General features: G+C 38.7%; 1 protein-coding gene across 15 annotated transcripts in view; it reads left to right on the top strand.

The window, feature by feature from the left end:
- Window positions 1-25,457, top strand: part of NfI (Nuclear factor I) — a 48,456-nt gene that overhangs the window by 1,057 nt on the left and 21,942 nt on the right. For 6 of the 15 annotated variants that reach the window (XM_046626985.2, XM_046626988.2, XM_046626984.2 and 3 more), the window contains exons 2-4: window positions 7,222-7,377; window positions 20,497-20,688; window positions 20,805-20,988. In XM_046626985.2, coding sequence (XP_046482941.1) covers window positions 7,222-7,377; window positions 20,497-20,688; window positions 20,805-20,988 — 532 coding nt within the window. Of the gene's footprint in view, window positions 1-2,899; window positions 3,171-4,424; window positions 5,131-5,152; window positions 5,819-5,858; window positions 7,146-7,221; window positions 7,378-20,496; window positions 20,689-20,754; window positions 20,989-25,457 lie in introns of those variants that run through there. The other 9 variants (XM_069136684.1, XM_046626986.2, XM_069136683.1 and 6 more) reach the window with 9 other exon arrangements.

Genomic DNA, 25,457 nt, shown 5'->3' with positions numbered 1-25,457 from the left:
TTTGTCTCTAACGAAATATAACTGCATCCGTTTCTTTAAACTGTTTCGACATGCTTATAAACGTGCTAACATTGTTGACCATACCGCAAACACACTGCCTCTTGTTATTTTTTGTTTATAATAATTATTTGCACAGCCCAAAAGTAGTCATTCTCATTCGTTGGCTAGATATCAATCATGTTTTGTCAACTTAGTATACATATAATTTAGAAAATGACTGAATGAAGGCGAACGTGTACTAGAAGTATATGCATAATACGGTAGTGGTGTACTAAGGGTTGACTCTTTGCTTAAAATTGAATCAAAAATTAACTGTGAATCAGAGTTGTGGCTGAGACGTCTTCCGAATGCAAAAATCCGGCCCAAATCGGGCGCACTTGGATGATATTTTGAAGCTAAACTCGGTGCACTAAAACTTGAATGAGACAATGATTCGAATCGATAAGTACACCAATTACGACACACTGATTCCTACACATTATTTGAAATCAGCTCATAATCAGTGGCTCATCGAAGGACGCACCAACGCTTCGGAAATATTTTGAAATTTTCCGTAGTGGATGATACAGTATCTGATCATCTCCGGTACAGGACCCAATGTTTCTCAAACGAAACAATTATACATCCTTCGCGTAAGAATGTCGAAAACTGTTGGAAACGAATCCATTGAGAAGCATCGGTATACTATTCGAATATTAGTTGCCTGTGCAGAGCAACTTGAGACTTCAGAAATTACGTTACAAACGCGCGAAGAGATTTAATACCCGTCATCCTCCAACGGTATAGTACTCAGCTATCTCTCCTACTATTATTTTCCCTTCTGTCTCGCAGATCTTAATCTATCGGTGTTCAGTAAACCTTGCCAGACGAAGATGTCTACTCGCTATCTGATTACGTTCTTTGGTAGAGGTCTTAGCTAGTCCCGGTGGTGCAGCCGTTTGTCAAACCACTTTTTTCCGCAATGGTCAGAGATCGGTGATAAAAAAGTTTCACTAACTGTAGACAGATATTTTTCGCTTCGTCTTTTTTTTTTGTTCCTCACCACTTGCCATTTCACAATCCAGACGCCATACAGCAATTACGCAGATTTGACTCAAACTGAAATCATATTATCCTACCGTCTGGTGTGGAGTCTAGACAAACACGGGAGCTTTCCCAACTCTGGTATTCTGCGGGACGGGTATCGGGGATGAAATATCCTTCGACTCTTGACCAACGGTTATGTATACGAGTATTCTACAGTTTGACTCAATAGTTTTTGAAAAGCTTGTACAGCTTTAGCCTCGAGGAAAATTCCTCAATCAGACATCGTTAACGATGCCAAACTTGTTTATATCAATCGGAACCATACGCGCCGTTTGCTCAACTTGAAGATATCTCAACAAACACGAGGTCATTCCTCAACCTCTTTTCCAGAGTTGGGAAACTAACTTTCCGAGGGGAAGCAAGCGTTTTCAAACTGCAAGTCGACGTAAAAAAAGTGGGATCAGAGTAACGGGGACTTTTGAACAGAGCGTTATAATAAATTATTCCGCATAGACGGAAGTAGCACGTGTACCGCGTTTCATAACACGAGTATGCAGTGCGAATCCGTATCGTCGTAGTCGTTTGTCCACAGTCTCGCCAGACAGAGAAGTTTGGCTATCGATTGGTTGCAGCAGCCTAGTGGTCGCCTACAACGTGATTCCACTGCATGGAGTTTGTACAAGAACGTGGCTACCACGCTCACTGCACACCGACGTCGTTTAGAATTGTTAAAATTTCCACATTCCCATTACATGAATTAGGCCGGATATAAATTTACAATTTCATTTACAAGTGTGCAATTTTATAATGATCAGAAATCTCTCCACTAGCGAAATTCTTCTCCGCTTGCAAGATACGTCAGTTATTACGTTTTAGAAAAATTACTTAAATAACACCTACGTGAAGTTGCTGAAAAGAAAGTTTAATCCTTGCTTGATATAGAAAGATGAATAGAAAATGGAAGCCAAGCACTGCAAGAATATTTCGCAATCGTTTAAGTATACTCGCTTTTGTTCGACGTGATTTCCTGATTCTGTAATACCAATGTATTCTCCAAACATCCGCGCGGTGTTAAGATTGCGAAATTAATCGCGTTTAACCCTTTCAGTTGTATATTTTTCAACTCAATACTTTGGCTGGAATTTTGTTACTCCGAGATTTCTGGGGTCGCGGATCAGAAATCTGAAGTCGAAGTTTGATAATTTCTAAATCCAAAAAGGCGGATCCAATATGGCGGATGTAAAATCGAAGAAAGTATGAAAATTCGATGATTCTGACCAAAACTTGTTACTCGGGTTTTTTTTTTTTTTTTTTTTGAGGTAATACGAATTAACGAAAATCATTTTAAGTTGTAAATAAACTGTGAACAGACCAGGACATGGAAATTTTCGAGGTGGGACGCTGAGCATCCCACTGTGACTGAATGGGTTAAGAAGTATAACATTGACAGAGGAATACCAAACATGGCTTATATGTACCGAGTTTGGGGCATTGAATTACTTGATTCGCTGGGTAAATTCTTCAGGAAATGCGAAAACTTGAGAACTTGAACCTCCCGTGGGAAGTTTCGCGCTTCTGCGTCTACCGGCAGGGGAATGACCATCGCAACGAAGCCCGTTACAGGGTTGACTTGACTGAATGAAGACGCAGCCGGCACAGAGGCTCTTCAAATATACCGCTTCGCGAGGCTGCCGCGGCGAAGTGAGCCGCGTGTGGCGGCGGGTGACGTTTTGGTCGTCGAGGGCAGCAATCTAGCAGGCTAGGACAACGGCTAATAATAGACGGTTTGGGGTGCCATACCTGTATGTACGTGGAGCCGAGGAGAAGCGAGCGAGAGCAGGTCTGCTGGTTCTCACCAGATCGTCATTGCTCAGTGCCGCCGCGACTCTGTCGTCGTCGATTCTCTTTGCGCGCTAACGCCCCGAGAGTCGCTAAGATCGCGAGAGAGTGAGACGGACCTCTCTCTCCCTCTCTGACGAGAGAGGGATACGCGCGGAAAACCGCACGCAAGTTAGTCCTTAAATATAAAGAGACAAAAGAGGGAAAGATAAAGAGAGCGTCTCAAGTTTGCCGCGTGTGCCAAGAGAAGAGGGATCTGAGAAACAATAATTTGCCGATCTAGAAAAAACGGTGTTTATATACCTGTACATATATATGTATATATATATATATATATATATGTATTAAAATTGATTCGTCGATATTGGTCATGGTAAAATATCTTTTCATTGATTATTTAAAAGGTTGCGACGTTTCCATCGGCTACGGTCAATCATCATCAGGCAATAATTACTGACGATCCTATGAGCTTAACATGTTGTTGTCTCGCCATGTCAGGAAGAAGACAACTCAACCCTGTCAGGGACTTCTTCCTGACATGGCGAGACAATAACACGTCAAGTTCATAGGATCGTCATTAATTATTACCTGATGATGATTGGCCGTAGCCGATCGAAACGTCGCAACCTTTTAAATAATCAATGAAAAGATATTTTACTACGACCAATTTCGACGAATCAATTTTAATATATAACAACAGTGGTCCCTAATTTCAAACTCCTGTATATGTATATATACAATATATATGTATATATACGTAATAGTCATCAATACCTTTGCGTCGTCTTTCTTCTTATGCGCACAATTACAATAAACGAATTATAAAATCGTAGTGCGAATCGTAGCACTGGGAATGATGCGGAGTAGGTTAAAACGGCTGTGTAATAAATCACTATAGATTTTCTTTGTTTTTTTCATCACTTCTCAAGGAGAAAAATTCAAAGCAGGTTTAATCGTTGATCGATTGTTTTTTTTAACGAGTACCGCGCCACACATGCCTTGGATCAACTCGCGAATATACATTTATTTAAATAACATATGAACGGAAAAAGATACCTACCTAATGAAAAGTATAAATGGACTGACTGCAGTGGTAGTACTACCTGTTACTAATTTTAGTCAGTTGTAACTCTATTCGTCGAGCATGTAGATATAGCATTTGATATCGTATTGTCTGCAGATTTTCGCAATTTCGAAAAAAGCAAATCTACGAACAAAATTAGGCTATTTACAACGTTTATGCAGTTGGACAATTACAATCGTTCAGATCAAAGTATAACATAAAAATTTTGCGGTCGGTCATTTCTACAGTACATACTGTATTTTTTGTAATTTTTCTTTCTTTCTTTCTTGGTTTCTTTATTTTTTATTTTTTTTATTTTGCCTTCTCTTATTCTCGTCTTGCTCCAACATAATATTTAAAAATAAAATCTGTCCCTCGCGTTAAAAACATAATAGATATATAGTTACACGTATGTATACATATTGCGCGCGCGCCCAAGTTATATACCTATACACACGATATCACCTAACCGTGTGTAATGCGAATATAAATATAGAATTGAAGCTCCCAGCACTGTAAATGTGGATAAATTCATCAGGAAGAAATTGAAACACTAGAAGAAAACCGCGCCGCGATTGAGTAAAAAACGAGAAGAAAAAAACGAATACACGCCTAAAACTTACTTACCAACCACGTTGCATAAAACAGAGAATTTGTATACACCAATACGTACAACTCGCAGTGTGGCACGTGAACAAAGTATAAGTTCGGAGTGTGTGGTACACGATATAAATATATACTAATTATAGTGATGAGAAAATAGAAAACAGAGAAAATAAACACAGTTGAGGAAAGATAATAATATTAATAAAATTTAAAAATAAAAGAACAAAATACAGCAAAGCAGAAGAAATCGAAAAAAAAGTAAAAAAAGAAATCGGAAGCAGCCGTTGAAAAGAAAAGAAGAACGGGGGAAGAGAGAACAAGAAAAAAAGTAAAGCAGATGAGTCGAAGGTATTTGAGAAAAGAGGGGCTAGAGGAGGTCTTCCGCGACCACTTCGCTGCAGTCCTCTTACTATTGCCGTTAGCACATCGTGCGGGCTGCAACAACTTCTGACAACGTGGAACGAAGAAAGAAAGTCGATCAGCAGTCCTCTGCGGCCCCGGCTCGAATCTAGCTAACTTTTATTAGCGGTGGAGAATAAACATTGAGAGACGGTAGTGTGTGCTACAGCGGCCAACGTGCTTGTCACTATTCGATGGTTGGTGTCGCCACGAGCTTTCGATGCTTATTTTTTATTCTGTTTTCGATTCTCGCCTCTCTCTAGAATATTTCTTATTTTAGCGCCGCGTTGCGCAATAACGCTGCAGTTCTTGCTTTGGCCCAATGATCGTCTTAATATTGTACTCAAAGTGAAAGATGGAAAAAAAAGTTTAACCGTTAAAGAGCTTGATTGCATGCGTGTTGTGCATGTCGCGTATGTAACACGTGGTATGAGGATATTGTCACAATGCCTTAATGTGACTGAGCTTTTACCTGTACACAGTTGTTCGTTCATCGTGGAGCGTATGGAGGCGGATGTGTTCCTTTTGGAATAACGCTTTTACATGTAATTCTAGAACATCGTTATCGTCAACCCGATTTTTCTCACACCTTCTAACATTCTAGAAATTATTACGAGGGGTTCTTGAAAATCATTCAAAGCTCGACACATTACCATAACAGCATGAAAAGTAAAACTAATTCACAATAATAGTGACGAGGATTGAGACGATGACTACGGTAATGAGAATAAAAATAAAACGTAAATGTGCATACCGTTCGGTGTGAAAAGAATCTTGGCAAGAAGCTCGCAGCATTATTGACTCACCGGTGCCAACAGATGTCAGCAGTAGACTGCTGTGAGCTTGCGAATAAAATCGTCACAATTGTGACGTGACATCACGTATGTACGTAGGATCTACTATACTATGTGTAATATCGTCAGAACGATCAATTACTTTTTTCTCCGTGCAGATCGAAAAGGTTTCTCTTTCTACATTTTATTGTTTATAAGAGAACTACGTTTACAGATTTGCATGTGTAAACTATCCCCTCGACTGTTTTCGACGCGTATTTTTATACGGCAACGCGGTTCGATATTCATAAGTAACGAGTATTTGTCGATTTATGGTAAAAATTTCGACGATTTTATTTATACAACAGAAATTATGCACCGAATTGTTTACTTATGGTATGGAAACGTTTATCGTTCACCAATAGTCAACTATTCGAACTATTGATAAGTCATAAATTGTGTTGAATAGTTGACCAAGTTGGAAATGGAAGAGTCATGTAGGTGTATTTAAACCACGTGCACGTTCATTCGATCTAGGTTGAGCAAATATTCGATTGGAATTCATTCAACTCGAATTGGTTCCTAACTAGCTTGGAGTCGTGTAAACCAACCACCGCGGACACGGATAGCGCGCAAAATAAATAAGGAAACAATTTTTTTCTATTCAAAATTTAAAACTTTTTCATTCTCTTGTCTCACGGCCATTGTTGAAGCTTTTTTTTTCCCTCGTTTTCGTTTCCGTTTCGCGGAACTCCGCTGTTTCAACAACGATGCGGGGTTGCAATATAGGTATGTTCAGTAGACAGAAGACGCAGGATTCGAGCTAGCTGAGAAGAGAGGGAGAAAATCCTCCACCGAAAGGTCGACGACATTTCAACCCTCACGTACTCTCACCACTACTACGTTTGCATACATACATATTAGAATGTAGAAGTTTGAATCTTCGGCGTAGTTCTTTGCATCGTACAAGTCACATGGACACAAATCTGAAGTTGGTAACGTTATTGTAACGATTCATGCTGAGGAAAAACTGTTATTTCGACATTTTGAAATTGTCTGAAATTCATCAGACCGCAATAAAACAAAACATACTCATATTTCTAAATCTTAGTTCCTTCGAAATCATTGTAAAATTAATAAAAAATTGTGATTTTTTCACCAATGTTTCATTACGACAACGTTACTAATTTCAACCTCCTAAATGGAGAAAGAAAAAACTACGGCGAAATCTGTAATATTAGTTTTATTATAGACCAAACGGTTTTCCAATCCACCTCTTTTACTTTATTGCCTTTATCCTTCTGTGATTAAAACTCCAACGAGCACGATGATGATGATGCTGATGATGATGATGATGACTGTTAAATATGAAAGCTGTTTTTCTTAACCTTGCGCATGCTGCAGCGTTCAGTGTATTTAAACAAAAAAACTGATCGATGGTATAATCTTTTTCGTCACTGGTTGTAGGGGAGAATGACGCAGACTTGTAAAGCTCGATGATGCGATTGATTTCAGGATGAGTTCCATCCGTTTATAGAAGCTCTGCTACCGTTCGTCAAGTCTTTCTCGTATACGTGGTTCAATCTACAAGCAGCCAAGCGGAGATACTACAAGAAGCACGAGAAGCGAATGAGCCTCGAAGAGGAAAGACAGTGCAAGGAAGAACTGCAGGTGAGTCCTAGTTTCTTGTCCGATTTTTCGTGCAGTGTTCGAAACCTTGTAACCTAACCTCCCAATGATTGTCCTGATCGGGCTCATTACACAAAGAAGCCCAAGAAATTAATTCTCATTGTGGTTGCCACGGTAAAATCATTACGTTTAAAGATAATTTGCCGGGTCTGAATAGCCACATCGTTGAGGTAATTTAGCTGAATCCTGCATCCGATCGTGAGATGTCCATTAGCGATGGCCACTGACAAAAATGTAAAAATAATCGGTGCATCGATTAATCGAGAGTCCACGAAAACAATTGAACACTACTCGATTGAATAGGTAAAAATGAATCGATTGACCGATTATTCCGTATTTAGTTGAAACGGTGCAATTGAAACCAAAATTTCGTAAATTTCACTACGCATTCCTAATAGCGGAAAAGTTTTGTGATAATTTCTAGTTTCATTTAAAATATTTTTCACTTTCAGGTAAAAATATTCAATTCTCTCTACTTATTATATCAAATATACTTACTAAGTAAGCCGATGATAATAATTGATATTCGAATTACATAAATTGATATTGTATTGCATTGTTCATGGGAGTAAAAACGAAAAACCGATCGTGATGAAAAATAATCGATTAAATCGAAAATCGACACAAAAATATCCACACCGTAACAACACCAATTGAGGTAAACGATTTTGATAATAATTAACCGGAACCTAGGGTCGATTTGTCTTTTTCCCGTAAAACCGATGTTGTCAATATGTGTCCCAAAGACAGCGAACGCAACTCCGACTTATACCTTATGCCCACCTATTTTCCATTGGCATTCGAATATCCGTTCATACTCTTCGTCCACTTTCTTCCCGTTCTGCGGTTGATCAATATTTTCATCCCAGGATGCAGCAGCAGAAGCAGTAGCGGCAGTGGTAGCAGCAGTGGTATTTAGTGAACGAAACGAAACTGCCGAAGTTATACAGTCGGGAAAATACCGATAAGAGGAGTGTACCTACATATGTACATCCACGTGTACATACAGGAGTGGTGGAAAGGCGTGTGTATATACACAGATAGACTAGGCTAGGCTAGCCGTTTATGAAAAGCCAACGAACGAACACCGCTGAGTTTTCTCTTTACTCTTCATGTACGAAATCGATACCTGCAGTCTAGTCCGCCGGTTGGTATACATAGATACCTATATCCTCTGTCCGCTATTCGTGGTTTTCATCGGTCTGCCGAGTCCTGCAACCGGGTTTTTAGCCAGTTTCCGCTGCCTTCATATTCGTAGAATTTCGTCTAAGAATGATCAGGAATAATCGATTATTTTTTCCCGATTAATCGAGTATAGTCGATTATTTTTCAAACTCGATTAATCGACCGACTAGATTAATTTTCTTCACAATTCGTTTTTGTCTTTTTACACCCGTGAACGACGCAATATTATCATTGTCGTACTTACTAAGTACACCTATTTGATATAATAAGTAAAAGATAAATGAATATGTTCATCTGACATTGAAAAATATTTTGAATGACACTATGAATTATCAAAAATATGTTTCGCTATTAAGACTACATGCTAAAATTCAAGAAATTTTGATTTCATATGCACCGTTTCAAAAAAAATGCGAAATAATCGATTAATCGATTAATTCTTACCGATTCAATCGAGTCGTGTTCGATTATTTTTTTGGACGCGACTAATCGATGCATCGATTATTTTTTGTTTAGTGGCTATGGTTATCGTCCTTAAACATGCGTGCAACAAACTATCTTTAACGTTGGTTGAATCACGGTTTAACCTTATTCGTATAATGCTTATTGTAGTTCAATTATTCAGTATTAATTGTCAAACTCCTCGATATTCCAATGACGTCGAATTCCACAGAATTCGTGTATAAAAAGGCTGACAACTTCTGGCATAATATGGGTCTGTTCGCCGTGAATTTGAGTTTTGAAAACTGTTTTACCGTCGAAGAGCTTCAAGCGGGTTCCTAAATAAGATCGACACTTCCCTACATCGACTCGTCAATGATTTCCTAAAACCGTTTCGATGCTCATGCGAAGTGCATATCTGCAGCGGGGCGAAAGATGAAGAAAAAGCGTAGATATACCTACGCCTAGTGTACATAGGTACATACCTATGCTATATTCTATGCTCCCTGCGCTTACGCTGCAGCAGCTAGAATCGCAGAATGTGCATGCACGTAACAGATGCATTACACCTATACGTATGCGTACGTGTATACGTACATGCGTGTCTGCGCGGGGAAACTTTCGAAAGCTTACATTAAATTTCAACAATTCTGCAGCGTTCAGTTGGTTGGCTTATAAACATATATACGTATACTTGCATACGTACAATAGACGCGCATCTGCATATCTGTACATATACTTTGCACCGTGACCACTGCACCACGTTATAAATTTACGACGGTACAAAAGTTTAGATTTATTATCTGCGCGGAATGCTGCGCTCTTTGAGCTATTTTGCGATACTTTTTTTTGTTCATAATTTATTTTCATATCGTTTCTGTAACATCTTTTTTCCCCATCTGCCTACTCCCGCAGACTGTGTTCAAAATTTTACACAAAATTCAAGCGAACCTCGATTTTTTCCGCTAAAATCTCAATTTTCCATGATATTCAATATATTCTATAATCTTATGATAATATTGTATTATACATTATTAGATAAAAAATGTTATTGCTTTGAATACGAGCAATGCACAATACATCTATTCTAAATGCTGTTTGAAATATCTTGTTGTATCATCGGAGAAAAAAAAAAAGCAAAAAAAAAAAAACAAAAAACAACAACACGAAACAAAAGGGAAGAAGAAAAAAACGAAACAGAACAGTCAAAGGAGAAAAAGGAACGTGAAGGCAGTTACGGCGGAAAATTGTTTCTACATGTACGTGAATTGCCTATCATGGTGTGTATATACCCAGATCTATGCATGTGTACGTATACAGTAGTATACACACATGTATAACGTACGAGATGAGCATATATATATGTATATACAAACATGTATGTGTATGTATGTATATAGTATATATATATATATCTATGTAAGCGAGCGACGGAGCGACGGAGGCTGCGGCTATGTGGCGCCTACCGTCCACCATCTATAATCTCTATGCGGATATCGATTTTCCTCGTTGTATTTCCTAAATTTATGCAAACTAGCATTCTCCCTCTCTCTCTCTCTTTCCCCCCCTCTCTCTCTCTCTCTCTCTCTTGGTTAGTCGTACCCACTCTATCAGACCTGTATACGTGTATACATATAGATAGATTTACCGCATCTATACGTATAGGTAGAGGTTCTTTCCGTAATGAGTTTTCTCTTTTCTGCCTGATTTTTTCTGTCTCTTTTTTGTTCTAGTTCATTTCAACCTCTTCACCAACTACAATATTATACTTTTAGCAACAGTCGTTATACTAATACGATTAATTCTCGATCTCCATGAAAGTGATCGAAAAATCATAAATATGTACGCATATTGTAGTTTAGTTTTGTATATTACCTGTGTGAACTATACGAAAATAGAACTTGCGGGTAAAACTTTCGTCGAATACTCTAGAATGATATATTCGGCATAATATTTTGTGTATGATTGATTAATTGCTGAAAATAATTTTAGTCTTCTTTTATTATTGCTCAAATTCGAATTCTAGAACAAAACTTTCAGTAGTTGTAAAATTGTTCAAATCGGATGCAAAAAAAAAAAAAAAAAAATTAAAATGAATTCAGAACCGATTAGCGAAATTATGCATATAATTGACATTTATCAAGTGGGAAAATTAAAATTAGTATTATTCAGAGCTGCTATGTTTCCCAGATTAAGGAAAGTAACGATAATGTAATCCAAAGTTTGTGTTCAGGTTGGATAATTTCCGTAAAGTGTAATAGTGAAAAGTTTTATCCCGCAACCGAAAAACGTACGTGTAGAGCGTCTAATTTTCACGTTCGTAATATAAACTGCGGTAGTACATATAAGGGACGTAGTTGCGTTGTTTTCCCGTTTAAAACGTGAAACTCGCTCTGCATACAGTTTCGCCAGAGTGGAGGGCAGTTGGGTTAAATTTTCAGTATTATATCTACTGTAGAATTGGGCACTTCTCCATTTAATACTTCGAGGTACCTTTTAACCTGCCTAAATACATTCTAGTTAATTTACCGACGATGGAAACGTAAAGTTATACCTATCATACATTATACATACAATTAATATGTGCGCAAATTATATATTGTAGATAATACCTACGAGGCTTCGATTGCTTACAGTTCGGATTTATGGAATTAATTTAATCTTTTGAACAATTTTCATTTCTTCCATGTATTGCGATATAAAGTATGAAACTTTCTCATTCAGGACGAAAAAATATATGAAAAAAAACCTGAGATTTCCTGATTCTTCCGTGTTATATATATCGCGGAAGTTTTCGCTTACTGTTTCTGCTAATGGATGCCATAACTTAAAATTTCTTATGCCTTAGCGCCGTCCGCTCTGTGTAACAATTCTTGTGTAATATTCTTTTTCTTCCCTGCAGCTTTCTCGTTTCTCCGGTTGTTATTCTCTTACAACTTTTATACACGCAGACGCATCCCGCATAACTATCCCCACACCCCAAAAGCGCGAGACACATTTTTCTTTACGCTGCACAATCGGCCGAAGTGAAAAGTCAGAGAGGGTTGTTAAATCTGTCAAATTGACTGATGGCCGAAGGCTATAAGCCCTAACAATACGCATCCGAAGGCGTATCCGCCAGACTTCTATCTATCTTCATAAAAATACACACGTGCGAAACCGCTCGGCCGATCCTCGTCTCCTTCTCTTATATGTGTACAACAATATGTACCAGTTATGTGAACGTTCGTATACGGCCTGAATAAGTTAATCTTTTGTTGGCAAATCTGTATACCAATGCCGATGATTGACAATCGACTGACGAGCAACCGCGGTGATGGAAAAAAGTGAAGGGAATTATGTATAATGCAAGTAAGAAGTATGAAATGATAAAAGAAAGGGAAGAAAAGGAACAAACAAATAAGCAATATGACGAGAAAGTAGACGAAGAGGTTTGCATAAGAATAATTTAAGTCAAAGTTTAGGATCAATAAGTTGTGCTTTAGTTTCTGCAGGAAAATTGTAGGCCGTCACTCGTATAATCGACGAGTATAATCGAAAAAAGTAACATTCAACTTAAGCGAATAAAAGTATGGGTATATAATTATTCTTATATAATCTGTCACGTATAATTTTCATTTTTTTCCTACCAACAACAGGAAGCATTTTTCATAACGGAATGAAAAAGCTCCAAATCATTGCCAAGTGTGGCTGCAGGTCCGCGGAATTGTTCCGATGATAAAATGCATGTGAATATAATCTAGGTCACGTGGCGAGTTTGAGAATGCACCGAGATATATATTTGCGAGATAATATATACGTATAGGTACCAACAATATTGCCATATGGATCGGTATACTGAATGTGAAATGAATTAATGAAATATTCGCACCGTTTCAAAATAACCAAATGAATATTATATTTTATATATTACACATTATAATAACCAGTAAATATGCATAATTGTCAATATGCCTGAGTGTTACGGATAGACATATGTGCAAGTACGCGATGATTATTAAACCCTTTCAGTCACAGTGGGATGCTCAGCGTCTAACCTCAAAAATTTCCACGTCTTAGCCTTATCACAGTTCATTTATGACTTCAATTGATCTTTGTTTCTTCGTATAACCCCAAAAACACCCGAGTAACAAGTTTCGACGAGAATTATCGAATTTACATCAGCCATATTGGATCTGCCATTTTGGATTTAGAAGTTATCAAATGCCGACTTCAGATTCGTGTTTAGCGACCCCGAAAATTCCCGAGTATCAAAATTCAGGCCAAAATATTGAGTTGAAAAATATGTGACTAAAAGTGTCAAGAGTCGGAAAAATACCGAAATAGTTAGGGATGCGGAATATCGTCGGGGAGAAGATTCGTATAATTCATAAATACATATTGGCATGCTGCAGCTTTCCTGCATGTTCGGATGTTCCGTATGTATATCCACAGCAGTTACATCTAAGTACCTATGGCATGCAGTCGGTAGCTAGTTTGATGCGGTATAAGGGTATGGTTTTCAGTCTTTCGATTCTTTTTTCATATTCTAGGGGAGTGGAATGGACTGGGGATATATTTATTAATTTGGCACCGAGCCCTGCACCGGATAACCTTACGTTACAACGTTATGACGCGTACAAAGCTACGCCCAGATTTCTTTATAGGCAATTCCCGAGACTGCATAGAACGTTGTAAATATTACCCCTATAGTCGGTTGCAGGCTTTTTCCATTCCCCGCCGTTATAAGAATGAACGTTTTATTTTATACTCTCTTGACTTCTGACGCTTCGCCGCCGCTGCTGCTGCATCGCTATCCGAGTGCTTCTATGTACGGTTTTATTTTCTACTTTTCTTTTTTTTTGTCGTTTCTCTTTTCGCTGCTTTATCGTTGCAGCCTAGCGCCTCGAAGACTCTTCTAGCTTCCGGTCCCTCACATTTCGCAGAATTTTCCCTGCCTGTCGTGCGGCGCGAATTTTACCATTTAATATTCGCTTCCCGGTTATAACGTCGAGGTGTTTGGAATACATCTGTGAATGGGTTTCTTGGGTCTGAATGTAGAAACATGTTTCTATTTTTTCCAATTCTTTTTTACCGTAATCATCGAGCTTTATAAAATACTAATTTCACGTCAATATCTCTGCAAAGTAATAGTTATTGTCTTCGGTGATTCAATTTGGAAACTCATCCAAAACTTAAAAAATTTACATACATTCTGTCGAGCTTGTGAGGTGAATGTAAAAAACATTATATTTTTCAAAATTTATCTTCTCTTAATCATGGTTAGATTAGTTGAACTTTGGTTCATCCTAAGCTTGGATTCATGTGCATTCTGTGCTGCTGGAATCACTTTAGAGTTAGGAGTGGTTGAGGTCTGCGCTACGTCAGACGCGTCTGACTTTAGCGGCGAGTGTCTACTTCGACTGTCCGCATTGTCGCAACCCGACTGACTCTTTCGCGGGCACTTAAACGGGTTCTCAATATTTTACGGGTTCATTTTTTTTCTCATTACGAAACTTGGCGGTTCTTAAAATTTTTTATTTCATTGCGGACGAATGTTTCTCGTATTTATATTACGTTTCACGTATAATTAATATTTGCAGAAGGTATGAATGCAGTTTTTGGCAAACTAGGCAAAGAAAGAAAATTAATAGAATTCTTCTCGGGCTCTGCGGTAGGATAAAGTCAAAAATTATACGATAGTCAAGATATTAGACCCGATAGTTGTAGACGTACAGATAGAGGATAGGTGTATAGTTTTACTAGAGCCGGAAGCAAGCCCGCACCCGAAAAACCAAATCGATAGGCTTATAGCACGCTATACATACACATTGCCTATGGATGTGTATGTAATGCACGCATACATAGTTAACCGTGGGTTGCCCTGGATCTAGCTCTCCTCAACCATTTCGCGTAATGCACACACGCGCGCACACACACATGCACGTATAACGCATGTACAGTAATATTCATTAATGCCCTGAGCTTCCGGTCAACTTGTTTTCGGTTCAAACTTGTTTTCTTTTGGAACATAAGCATAATTAGACGTATTTATAATGCCGGAGATCATGAGAAATGTATTGGTACATGCATAACCGCGCGTGCACCGCGTATGTTGCGTGAACGCGTCATGTTTCTATACCGGATTATTCTGATCGATTAAGATGCAGCTGCGGTTTTCCCGACTGCAACTTCTTTGCATACCTGCGGCAGCCACTCGAATTCATTTATTCGCCTCACGTACCACCTCCGCCAGTTTACTTCGCTTGCGCGTCTACATTGCATGCGACCCGCGACGACGACGACGACGTCGCTTCGGTATAATGCACTATACATTTATACCCATATCTTAGAGGCGAACATGCAAGCACATCTTAGACGTGGCTGTAATATAATGTTCCGCAAACGTTCTCGCGCTGCGGTGTAATGTTATAAACGAAATATACTGAGGGAGAGAAGTAAACCGGTTGAGCAATGTACTAATCATACCAGTATTACGTGTTAGTGATGTAACGAATGTAAATTTTTAGGTATTCGCGAATGCAAATGCGTATGCGAATATACATTTTTAAATCTGGCGCCGTTTCTCTACGGCTAAAAGTTGACGATTGATTAACTAACAGGTACATCCACGGTCTTACATACAGGTCTTGCGACTCAATAGAATTCCAATGGTAGAGAGTGGCTCCTCTGTTGAAGAAAAATCCAGATGGAGCTGCGATCGAGGGATGCATCAACATAACCTACAATGTTTGAATAAGCCTTTGACGTTAGGATTCCACGCCCATGTGACGCGCGAGCGCGACTATCGTCATCCTTGTCGCACCGGGCATCCCTCGATCGCAGCGACGCTAGCGGCTTGACACGTTAAGAGGCCCACGTCGAAACTCAGAGTCGCAAGACCTGTATGTAAGACCGTGGGTACATCATACAAGTCACTCGCGCGCATTAGCACCGTTTGCATCTTATTCCAGAAATTGCCGAGCTGATCCGAACCAAGCCGATTGTTTGTGTGATTATTTAACGACGAATCGATACCAGAAACAAATTCATTTTGAGGTTAGAGTGTGATTCAAACGTGGAGACAAAATTTTATGATAAAAGTTCATCATTAAACTAATGTTTTTTCTTTTATTTAATATTATTTTCACAATTTTTATAAGTAAAATATGAAGTATTTGTGAGTTGCCTTGGCAAAATATTTGCACGATTTTTGCGAATGCGAATACGAGTATTCGTTACATCATTATTACGTATACGAAGTGTAATTATATAAGCTACAGGGATTATAATAATTACATCAATATACAGACTCGATGGAAATCGTTGATAATTGCATGTTTGACAACTAAGGAATAAAAGAAACGCGATGTTATCTGAATTAGAGAACAGCGTTTCAACGGCTGCAACCCTCCGCGTGCACATAGTCGTTCCAAGATGGCCGCCTACGACAATTCGCTGAATAATAATGGCGCTGGCTAGAGCTGAGTTCTTTCTAATTGAATATAAATATTAAACTTTACCCATTCGCCGGTATTGCGGCAGGCGTGGATTTTCTCTTTCTGTGAAAACTTTCCGGGTATTATATTAATTATATATCGTACTAGCTGGCAGTCGCGGTTTCACCCGCATTCAAATTTAATGACCTAACCTATAACCGGAGCTAATCTAACCCCCGGTTAAAAAAAATTCATCTTTGCATAGCTATGAACCATCGTTTCGACAATACGGATATATCGTACCTCAATCGGTCAAGTCGTTCAAAAGTTACACGATAATTATCAAACGCACAGAAGAGTTATATACCTTGAGATTGTACGGTGTATTTTATCTGTGCAGTATTTGGCACAAATTAAGAGTATACAGAATACGAGGAATTATACTTTAACGGGTAGTCGCAGCTTTATTCGTTTTATTCTAAAACTTAATTACACACACCTGTACAGTTCAGTATTGGTGATCATCTTCAATTTGAACATCGTAAGCAACGAATGGATGTTCCATACTCCGACCAGAGTAACTCGCACGAACCTAGGAACACTGATATGTTAGTATATCTATATCTATATCTATATATACATATATATCAGTGCCTAGGAACTATAAGGTGAGGTCGAAAGTAGCTAGAAAACAAGATGAAGAATTACGGGAACAAGAAAGGAAAATTTGAGTAAATATTGCACAGACCAGGTCAGCGTCGATGTTTGTGCTACTGGCAGATATAAATATACTGTAATATATGCAGTACATGACTGAGTAATATCTGTAAAATGTTCCGGGATTTGGTGAAGGGTATGCGGTACATACATTATATTATAGGTCCCCGTGGTTTTAGGATAAGTCTAGTAGATTATACTGCTTTAGCTGACCGTCGCCGTCGTTAGTCTAAAAATGCAAGCTGCTCTTTATTTTCCGCTGTCTAAAATAGCCCGAGAGCTCGGAAGAGTGGGGAAGTTGCAAGCCTCTCATACACGTACATATAGCCGTACGTAAAATACCGAGGCAAACTGTGTATACAGATGCATGTGTGCGTGTATATGCGTGCATGTGTACGCAGCTAATGTACGTACGCATACACACATCTGCGTATACAGGTATACGCGTGTATGTATTTACATACGTATATTCGCGGAGAGTAAGTAAGCAGGACCGTGCGGACGATATCCAAAATAAATTGCGAGCAGCTGTTGCGTTCGGATCGCTCTGCTGGGCCGATCGTCCATGTAAACCTATACTCACTTCACCTACCTCCCACCTTATTTCCACTTCCTTGGTTATCTAGATTTTCCTAGCTAGATATAATTCGCTATCCGTTGGTTATTCCGCGTTACATCTCTCTGTGATTAATTTTTACTTCTTACTCCAGGAATATACGATATATTGATATAATATTATGTGTATACATGCGAATTTCAAAACAACAATCATTGTGAGTGATCTGCGTGTTTCGATGCATTCGTCTTAAGGGGGTATCCTACTGTAACCAGCGTTCAAACAGGACGATTTTTGGGAATTTATTTCGGAAATAATGAAATAATTTTTTGCGTAAGCTGATGTTTCCCCCGCGTGATCGGTTGGTGTACATGATTTTTCAGATAGGGTTGGTCTGAAACAAAAAAAAAAAAAAAAATCTGCATCGATTACATGGTATTAGCTATGTTACGACGGAGCTTTTTTTCGTTTTTCGTTTTAGGTCACGTGAATAAATTCCTGAACTCTTTATCATTTTAGGTAATGCGTATCATTATTATGAATACATTGTATATATTGCAAAAAAAAACCGTACTGAGAAAGTCGCCCGTCGCGCCATAGCCAATACCATGTATAGTTAATGAGGGCATTGTTTTTGAATTTTAGATCAACCACGTTTGCGGAATTATGTATACCGACCGATCGCACAGGAGCCGATGCGAATAAAAATAACGTGTGAAAATTTTTATATTTTTTGATGAAAAGTTTTACACGCATTCCTTAAGATGTACCTGAAAACATATGAAAAAATTAATCATATTGCTTTTGTCGTTTTTCCTAAATAAATTCCCAAAAATAAGTTGTTTACACGCTGGGTACAATAGGATAACCCCTTGACCTGTTTAAGAATGACCAGTAGCTCGAATATTCCCTAGATCCCTACGGGTACCAGTGATTCGAGGTTATAATGCCTTCAAACAAGCATATTAGCTGTCCAGCCTCAGTTCGAGTTTAATTGATGCTTAGCGGAAAGTAATATGCCGGTAAAATTCTAGGTGAACTCATATCATAAAAGATGCAGCTACAATCGTTACGGAATTCTCTAGCCCCGGGGAATTTGCAATAATGAAGTTGGCAATGCAACTGAGTCAACGCATCTGCACAAATTAACTGTACAGTCTTTTACCTATATATGTAATATTGGGATTTTCACTTTGTAATATGCGTCGTCTGGTGGAAAAAAATCAACTAAATGCAACCAGGTTGACATTTGACCGTGTTTTTCCGCGTGTGGATAGTAGAACAGGTATATTATTGATTACGTTTTACTAATGTATGTGACACGAGTAATTTGAAACCCCAAGAATTACGATTTGCCTCCATTAAAATTAAAAACTTAGGTTATGTGGTGATAAAATGGCGCCGACAACGAGACTCAGACGTCATGAGACATTTTTCAATAGATTTAAGAATGCATGAAAGCAACAAAAAAATAGAACAGAAACAGCAGAATCGCTAGAGATAAAAAAAAATCCAGGAAACTCGACTTGAGCTAACGGACGCCACGCCTATATAGCAGCTGCATGTATATCAGAGAAGGACACATGTCAAAGCGTCTTTGACTCCGCACGTTGCCGATCCTTTAGTATCCACGCTGAATACCTAATCGGGTTTACGCACTGCGAATCGTGTATGCAATCAAGGAGCAGGTATCTCAACACGCGTGCGATTACCTGAAGCTTGTGCAGTGGCGTGGCTGCAGAATATGGAAGCAAAGCGGAAAGAGATTTAATTTTTCTTATAAACTAGAATTTCGTACCGTCATTACACAGTTAAGTGGATTAAAGTACAGGTATTAGAAGTCGAACGCGCGTGGTTCATTGCCCGACTACACGATTTTCTCTCCCCTTGACGGTTTGAATTTTTCAGTAATATCACGTCATTGCTGCCGTGATGCGTTCTGCACGTTTCTGCGGTATCAAACGCGTCGACGCATTCCGCTCACTGTCAATGCGTGTTTCTTAACGCGAATTGCTATTCCGAGTGCGGAGACTGTTCCCAGGCTGCGTGAATCGCATATTTTCATTCGAAGCATCGAAGAAAGAAAGAAAAAAATAGATAAATAAATAAATAAATAAAGAAATGTACACACATACCTGTACGATTTGAGTTACATTATTGCATTGCGTATTCTTTCACCGGTATATCAAGGGGGGGACAGCTTGGACGGTCTAAAATGATGCCTATTTGTAGGAGTTTTTTTTAAAGAAAATAAAAACACTTGGAGCAATTCGAGTTTCAAGGCTCTGTTATTTATAGTTTCAAGGAAATTTTTGAATTTTTTCATTGAAATTAATAACAAAATGGCGGCATGGCGCATATAAGTAGCGAACGACTCCGAACTCGAGGGATTTTGCGGTGGCGCATCTCCTGACACCACCGTCCAATTTGTAACAGATGGAAAAAATTTGTAGAGTTCAAAACATCTTTTTGGATCTCAGCTCTTAGCCTAACGTGAAAAAAAACGTGGTCGTCGCTTCTTATACGCGCCATGCCGTCATTTTGTTATTAATTTAAATGAAAAAATTTTTTAAATATTCCAGAAACTATGTATAATAAAGCCTTCAAACTCAAATTGTTCCAAGTGTTATCATTTTCTTGAAAAAAAAAAGAAACGTAAAAAATAGGTACGGTTTTAAACCGTCCAAGCTGTACCCCCTCCTTGGATGCGATGACGAAGAGGAAAATTTCTCTTACGACCGATATATTCCCGCGCTGAAGTTTTCTTGTGCTTTTCTGTTACAGAATGAAAAATTAGAAGTAAAACAGAAATGGGCCTCGAGATTGTTGGGGAAATTAAGAAAGGACATAACGCAGGAATACCGAGAGGATTTTGTTCTTAGTATAACCGGAAAGCGGCCAGCGATGTGCGTCCTCAGCAACCCTGATCAAAAGGGCAAAATGCGTCGGATCGACTGCCTCCGCCAGGCGGACAAGGTGACTTTCCTTTGCATTTTCGATTTTTTTTTGCTTTTCTCGTACCATCATTTTCTTGTTGCAAAGCTCCGAGCATAAGACAAATGCTCATCCGTGACGAACCTTCTGCCGCACAGGTCTGGCGGTTGGATTTGGTAATGGTGATACTATTCAAGGCGATTCCCCTCGAGTCGACGGATGGCGAGAGATTAGAGAAGACAGCGGAATGCGCCCAGCCCGGCCTATGCGTTAATCCTTATCACATCAATGTCTCCGTCCGAGAGTTAGACCTTTACTTGGCTAACTTCATCACCAGCCACGGTAAGCTGCAACGTCACTTATATGTATTCGCAAATCATTGTCCTACACCTCCTAAAACCCGATTTTATCAAGTGTCAATGATTTTCTACGAATCTTTAGACAAATTGGGACATTTCGTACAATATTGTAAATATGCATAGTTTGACATAAAGATTTGTATTTTTACAATAAAAAATCTACAAGCTACTACAATTTGTTAACGAAAATTAACAATTCATTACGAAAAACTGTGCATATTTTCAATTTTGTAAGAAACAATACGAAATGTATATTCAATTACGGTAAAAATTCGTTTAGTAGAAATTTTCATCAGGGTTATCGACACGATAATAATAACCGTTTCAATGCAAAGCGACTCATGTATACGAGATAGAAACGCATACATGTGCATCAACAAAGTTTAGCTGCATTATTTTCTTTTCTTTTGCAATTTCATTTCATATTTTCTCACAAATGATGCCAATATTTCTTTGCCCATATGTACACGTATACGCAAGCAAGGTGCAGGTATCGTTGAGACTTCCTTGTCTTTGGCTGAACGCGTCAGTGGGTGAGAGGCTCGTATCCCATCCGTTCGCCAAGAATCCCTTCCATGTACCAGTTCATTCATTAATTTCATTGCTTTCAAAGTAGATGTACACAGTCCGCATATTATACCTATACTTTTCAACGTTTATAACCTTGCCAATTCGTCAACTTCGCTACCGTTGAATATCTGCAGGCTATAACAGACACACCACGCTGTCTATGCGGAAGAAACCAGTATTAACCTCTTTTTTCCTTCCGTCTCTGTTTCTCAATCACAGAAACCAGCTTTTCGAGAATAGTATCAGTATAATAATCCGTCTTTCGGGAGCCTTTTAAGTTATTTATAATAAGAAATTCGCCTTGTTTCGAGCCCTGAAAGTTATTGAGCGATCGCGTTTTTTGTTTCTAAACTTTCGTCAGTCTCGGTATCAAGCAGAAATGTAACTATGAGGTAAATTATTTCCAATAGCGTGCATAATCAGCCTCATTCTTTCATCAAACTGTTAACGTTATCTGTATAAATTGATTACAATTTTTCCCATCATCGCCAATAAAACAAACGTCAAGTCATTAAACAAAAATGACTATCCGGATCAGTGGAAAGTGTTATATTTGTTATCAGAGTACACAAGCTGGATAACTAGAGTGTACACGTAGTGCAATTGGCTCTGGACCCCGTCTTAGGTCGACGAGTGTCTAGAGCAACCGGCTTGGCAGCAATTTTCGTAATGTTTACAATCGGTTGACGCAAAAATTGGCCGCGCCTGCCGCACTGCTAACAAGATCAAATGTGCGGGAGTGAGATGGCAAAAACTAGTGAAAAAAAGTATACAATCTATATATGTATACTATGTATAGTATATACATTTATATATTTGAGAAGGAGAGAAAGAAAAATGACACGGAATAAAATCAAACGCTTCGTTGCCAAGACATGGGGTAGGTTAGGCATTCCTTCCAGTATCCCATTCTGATCTTATAGCTATTACACCGCATAGTTGATTCTTGTGTGTGTATATGTGTGTGTAACTTATGTAGCTTTCGAGTAGCCCAATATCGCATATCCGTAGGTGGTAGTTTCTCTATTTATCCTTCCAACTTAACAGTCTCACATTTTCCTTGCTACTATTTATTTGTTCGCCTTCACTTTAGATCAGTTTCCTAGTTGCACGAAAGATTAAAGTTTTTTTTTATTTTTGCATACAATGAAAAAAAAAAAATAAACAAGCAAGGAAGTTCATACTCACTCGTATATAACGTAAGTGTAATTCGCTTCGACGACGATGTATATATTTATATACGTATATTATATACACGATGTGAACGCACAGTTTCTTCATATGATCATGGGGTAAGATGCGGATCTCTTCAGTATCTTAGCCTTGAAACATGTCTGGGTTTAGATTATTGTGCCACTGTGTATATTTTAAGAGTAAAGGAATTTTCATGATGTTGATCATATAGGTATAAGGTAGGTTAGATTATAGTCAAGATACAAGACTAAAAACAAATGATGATGACGACGACTTGTTAAGTGATTTTTATATGTGTTTTCATACTTTCTGAATATCTTTCAATATACTGCACCATCCAATCGGCTATCAATATTGGTTCTTTTTTTTCTTATCGCGGTGCGTAACTACTTCAAACTCTTTTTCCCTTCACAAGCAAATAAAAAGGGAATGCCTTTAAGCTTCTTCGCATATAAATAAATCTACATCATCATATTCCCAGTGGTACAATATATTTTTCCTTCCACGTATACAAGGTTGCATGATGGTAATGGCTTAGCTCTGAACGCAGCTTGTTTAAACTTGCGCATTTCCATATCAAACAGTGCGCGGAAGTCTCATGTCTCATATGTTGGTAAAAAATAGGACAGGGCAAAGGTTTGTAGACCTGGATCCGTGCGGTAGATTAGAGAATGTCCCTAGATCCTGAACTGTTCTAAATACTGAACATAGTTGTATAAAATCGTTTTGCTCTGTATTAACGCGGTAGTTTCGACGTGTGCATTATGTGTATGGATATATATTTACACTGTATTTGAGACACGCACCTGTCCCATACTCTATTCCTCTAGTCTATAGTAAGAGCTGAGGACATGATACTTGCGCAATGAGCACAGCGATATTTAGCTCTCAGGTCGAATCCACATCGAGATATACGTCTCGGAGACAAATGACACGGCGTACTGCATTCCTTCACTAGATTTAGCTGCAGGACAGCTGTATAAAAGCCACACGCGCTGCCACGTTTACAGGTTATAATCTTAAGATATTAAGGGTATGTAGTACTTCTACCTTTACCGACCGATCACACTCACATTTTTCATCCTATATTGAATAAACAGATGGATGGAAAGGGTTCAAATTTCGACTGCGCATCGCTCTCTCGTAGCGGAGCTCAGGAAAGTTATTCATATCCAAAAAGTCAAGTAGCTTTTATTTACGAAATCATTGTAATTCCTAGTTCTCGTCTAGCGACCTCAATATTGGATGAAAACAGTCTCGTGATGGCTCATTTCACTCCTCATTCGTACCGGAATTGCGGAAAATATCTCAATTATGCACGCTTTGCCTCTGAAATGCGGGAAATACGGGAATAGTAACACGTGTCAAATAACCACACATATTTTTGACCATTTTCGGGACATGAGTAGCTTTCCTGAACCCCGCTGCGAAAGAGTGATGCACCGTTAAAATTTATATCCTTTCTGTTCATTTGTTAATTTAATGTAGGAAAAAAGAGAGTGAGTTTGCTCGGTCGGTAAAGGTAGTGGTACTACATACCCGTAAGTACGCCATCTTGTTCCCTGATTCACCATGAAACTTCTTAATTTTCATGTTATACACATAATCACTGCGGCAGTTTTGCCGCGGTCTTTCGAAGTATCTAGAGAATCATGTCAAGATGAAGATCCGTATTTATACTTTGTCAGTTCGTTGTGTATATTGTTTAGATATAATATACATACACTCTGCACAGTCCAAGCGTAAAAGCAGTTGTCGCGAGGAATCAGATCGACAGCGGTGATGCTTGGTTGAGGATCTTTTGATCTAGGCGCGGTGCCGTAGGTAATGGCTGTTCGGAAAAGATGCCTGTATCGGATGAAGACAGGATTTTTGAATCATAAATGCGGTAAATTGTAACGAGTACCGTTAAGATTTCAGAAGCGATCAACATTAACTGAAACTTATATGTTTGAACTGGTGCCTTCCGCGCAAAAAGATGACGAATTATAAAAGAGAATTTTTGTACCGTCGGTAAAATTGACCTCTGCACTCATCTGACGGAACATCATCTTTTCGGGATGATTAATGATCTAATTTGTTATTCCCAACGATTCAAATAGCTCATATACATGATGTTTCGATTTTTCCTGATCAATCTAGGCAGTTGTTTTTTTTCGCAAGGCATTGGCGCGATGAGCGAATATATGGCGGGAAAATTGACCCTCGAGATTTGGCATAAATTATAACCTTATAGGAACTCGTGGCGAATATTCCCCAGTCGTGTAATGCGTGTCGTAAAATAGTTGCACCGCCATTGTTCGTTGTGAACTTTGCCTAAAGCTTAGCCCAGCTTAGTAAAACGGTTTACTGCAGAGTAGGCATAGCTGTAACGCACGATGTCTGCTGGCTCGACTATAAATAAACAAGCGCGGACTGACTGCCCTGTAACAGTTGCGTTTCGTCGTTAGTAAGTATAGTATATATATGTATAATATATATAGCAACTTCCACGCGATGTCTCGTTTTATGTTACAAAACGGCATTTGTCTTGGATAATTCAGCCATGCATACGCTTAACAGAAATATTAATACATACCGTCGCAAAATTTCAATCGGTTCTATAAAATAAACGGTCTTGAAACTCTACAATTTTCCCGCTCTTTCGAACACCTAGGCTCGGCGCCATTTTGTGCTTTGCCGGTCACG

This window comes from Neodiprion pinetum, chromosome 5 (genome assembly GCF_021155775.2).
Source record: "Neodiprion pinetum isolate iyNeoPine1 chromosome 5, iyNeoPine1.2, whole genome shotgun sequence".
NCBI classification, from domain to species: Eukaryota; Metazoa; Arthropoda; class Insecta; order Hymenoptera; family Diprionidae; genus Neodiprion; species Neodiprion pinetum.
Note: the sequence above shows the minus strand (reverse complement) of the source record. Positions and strands in the feature narration are given on the sequence as shown.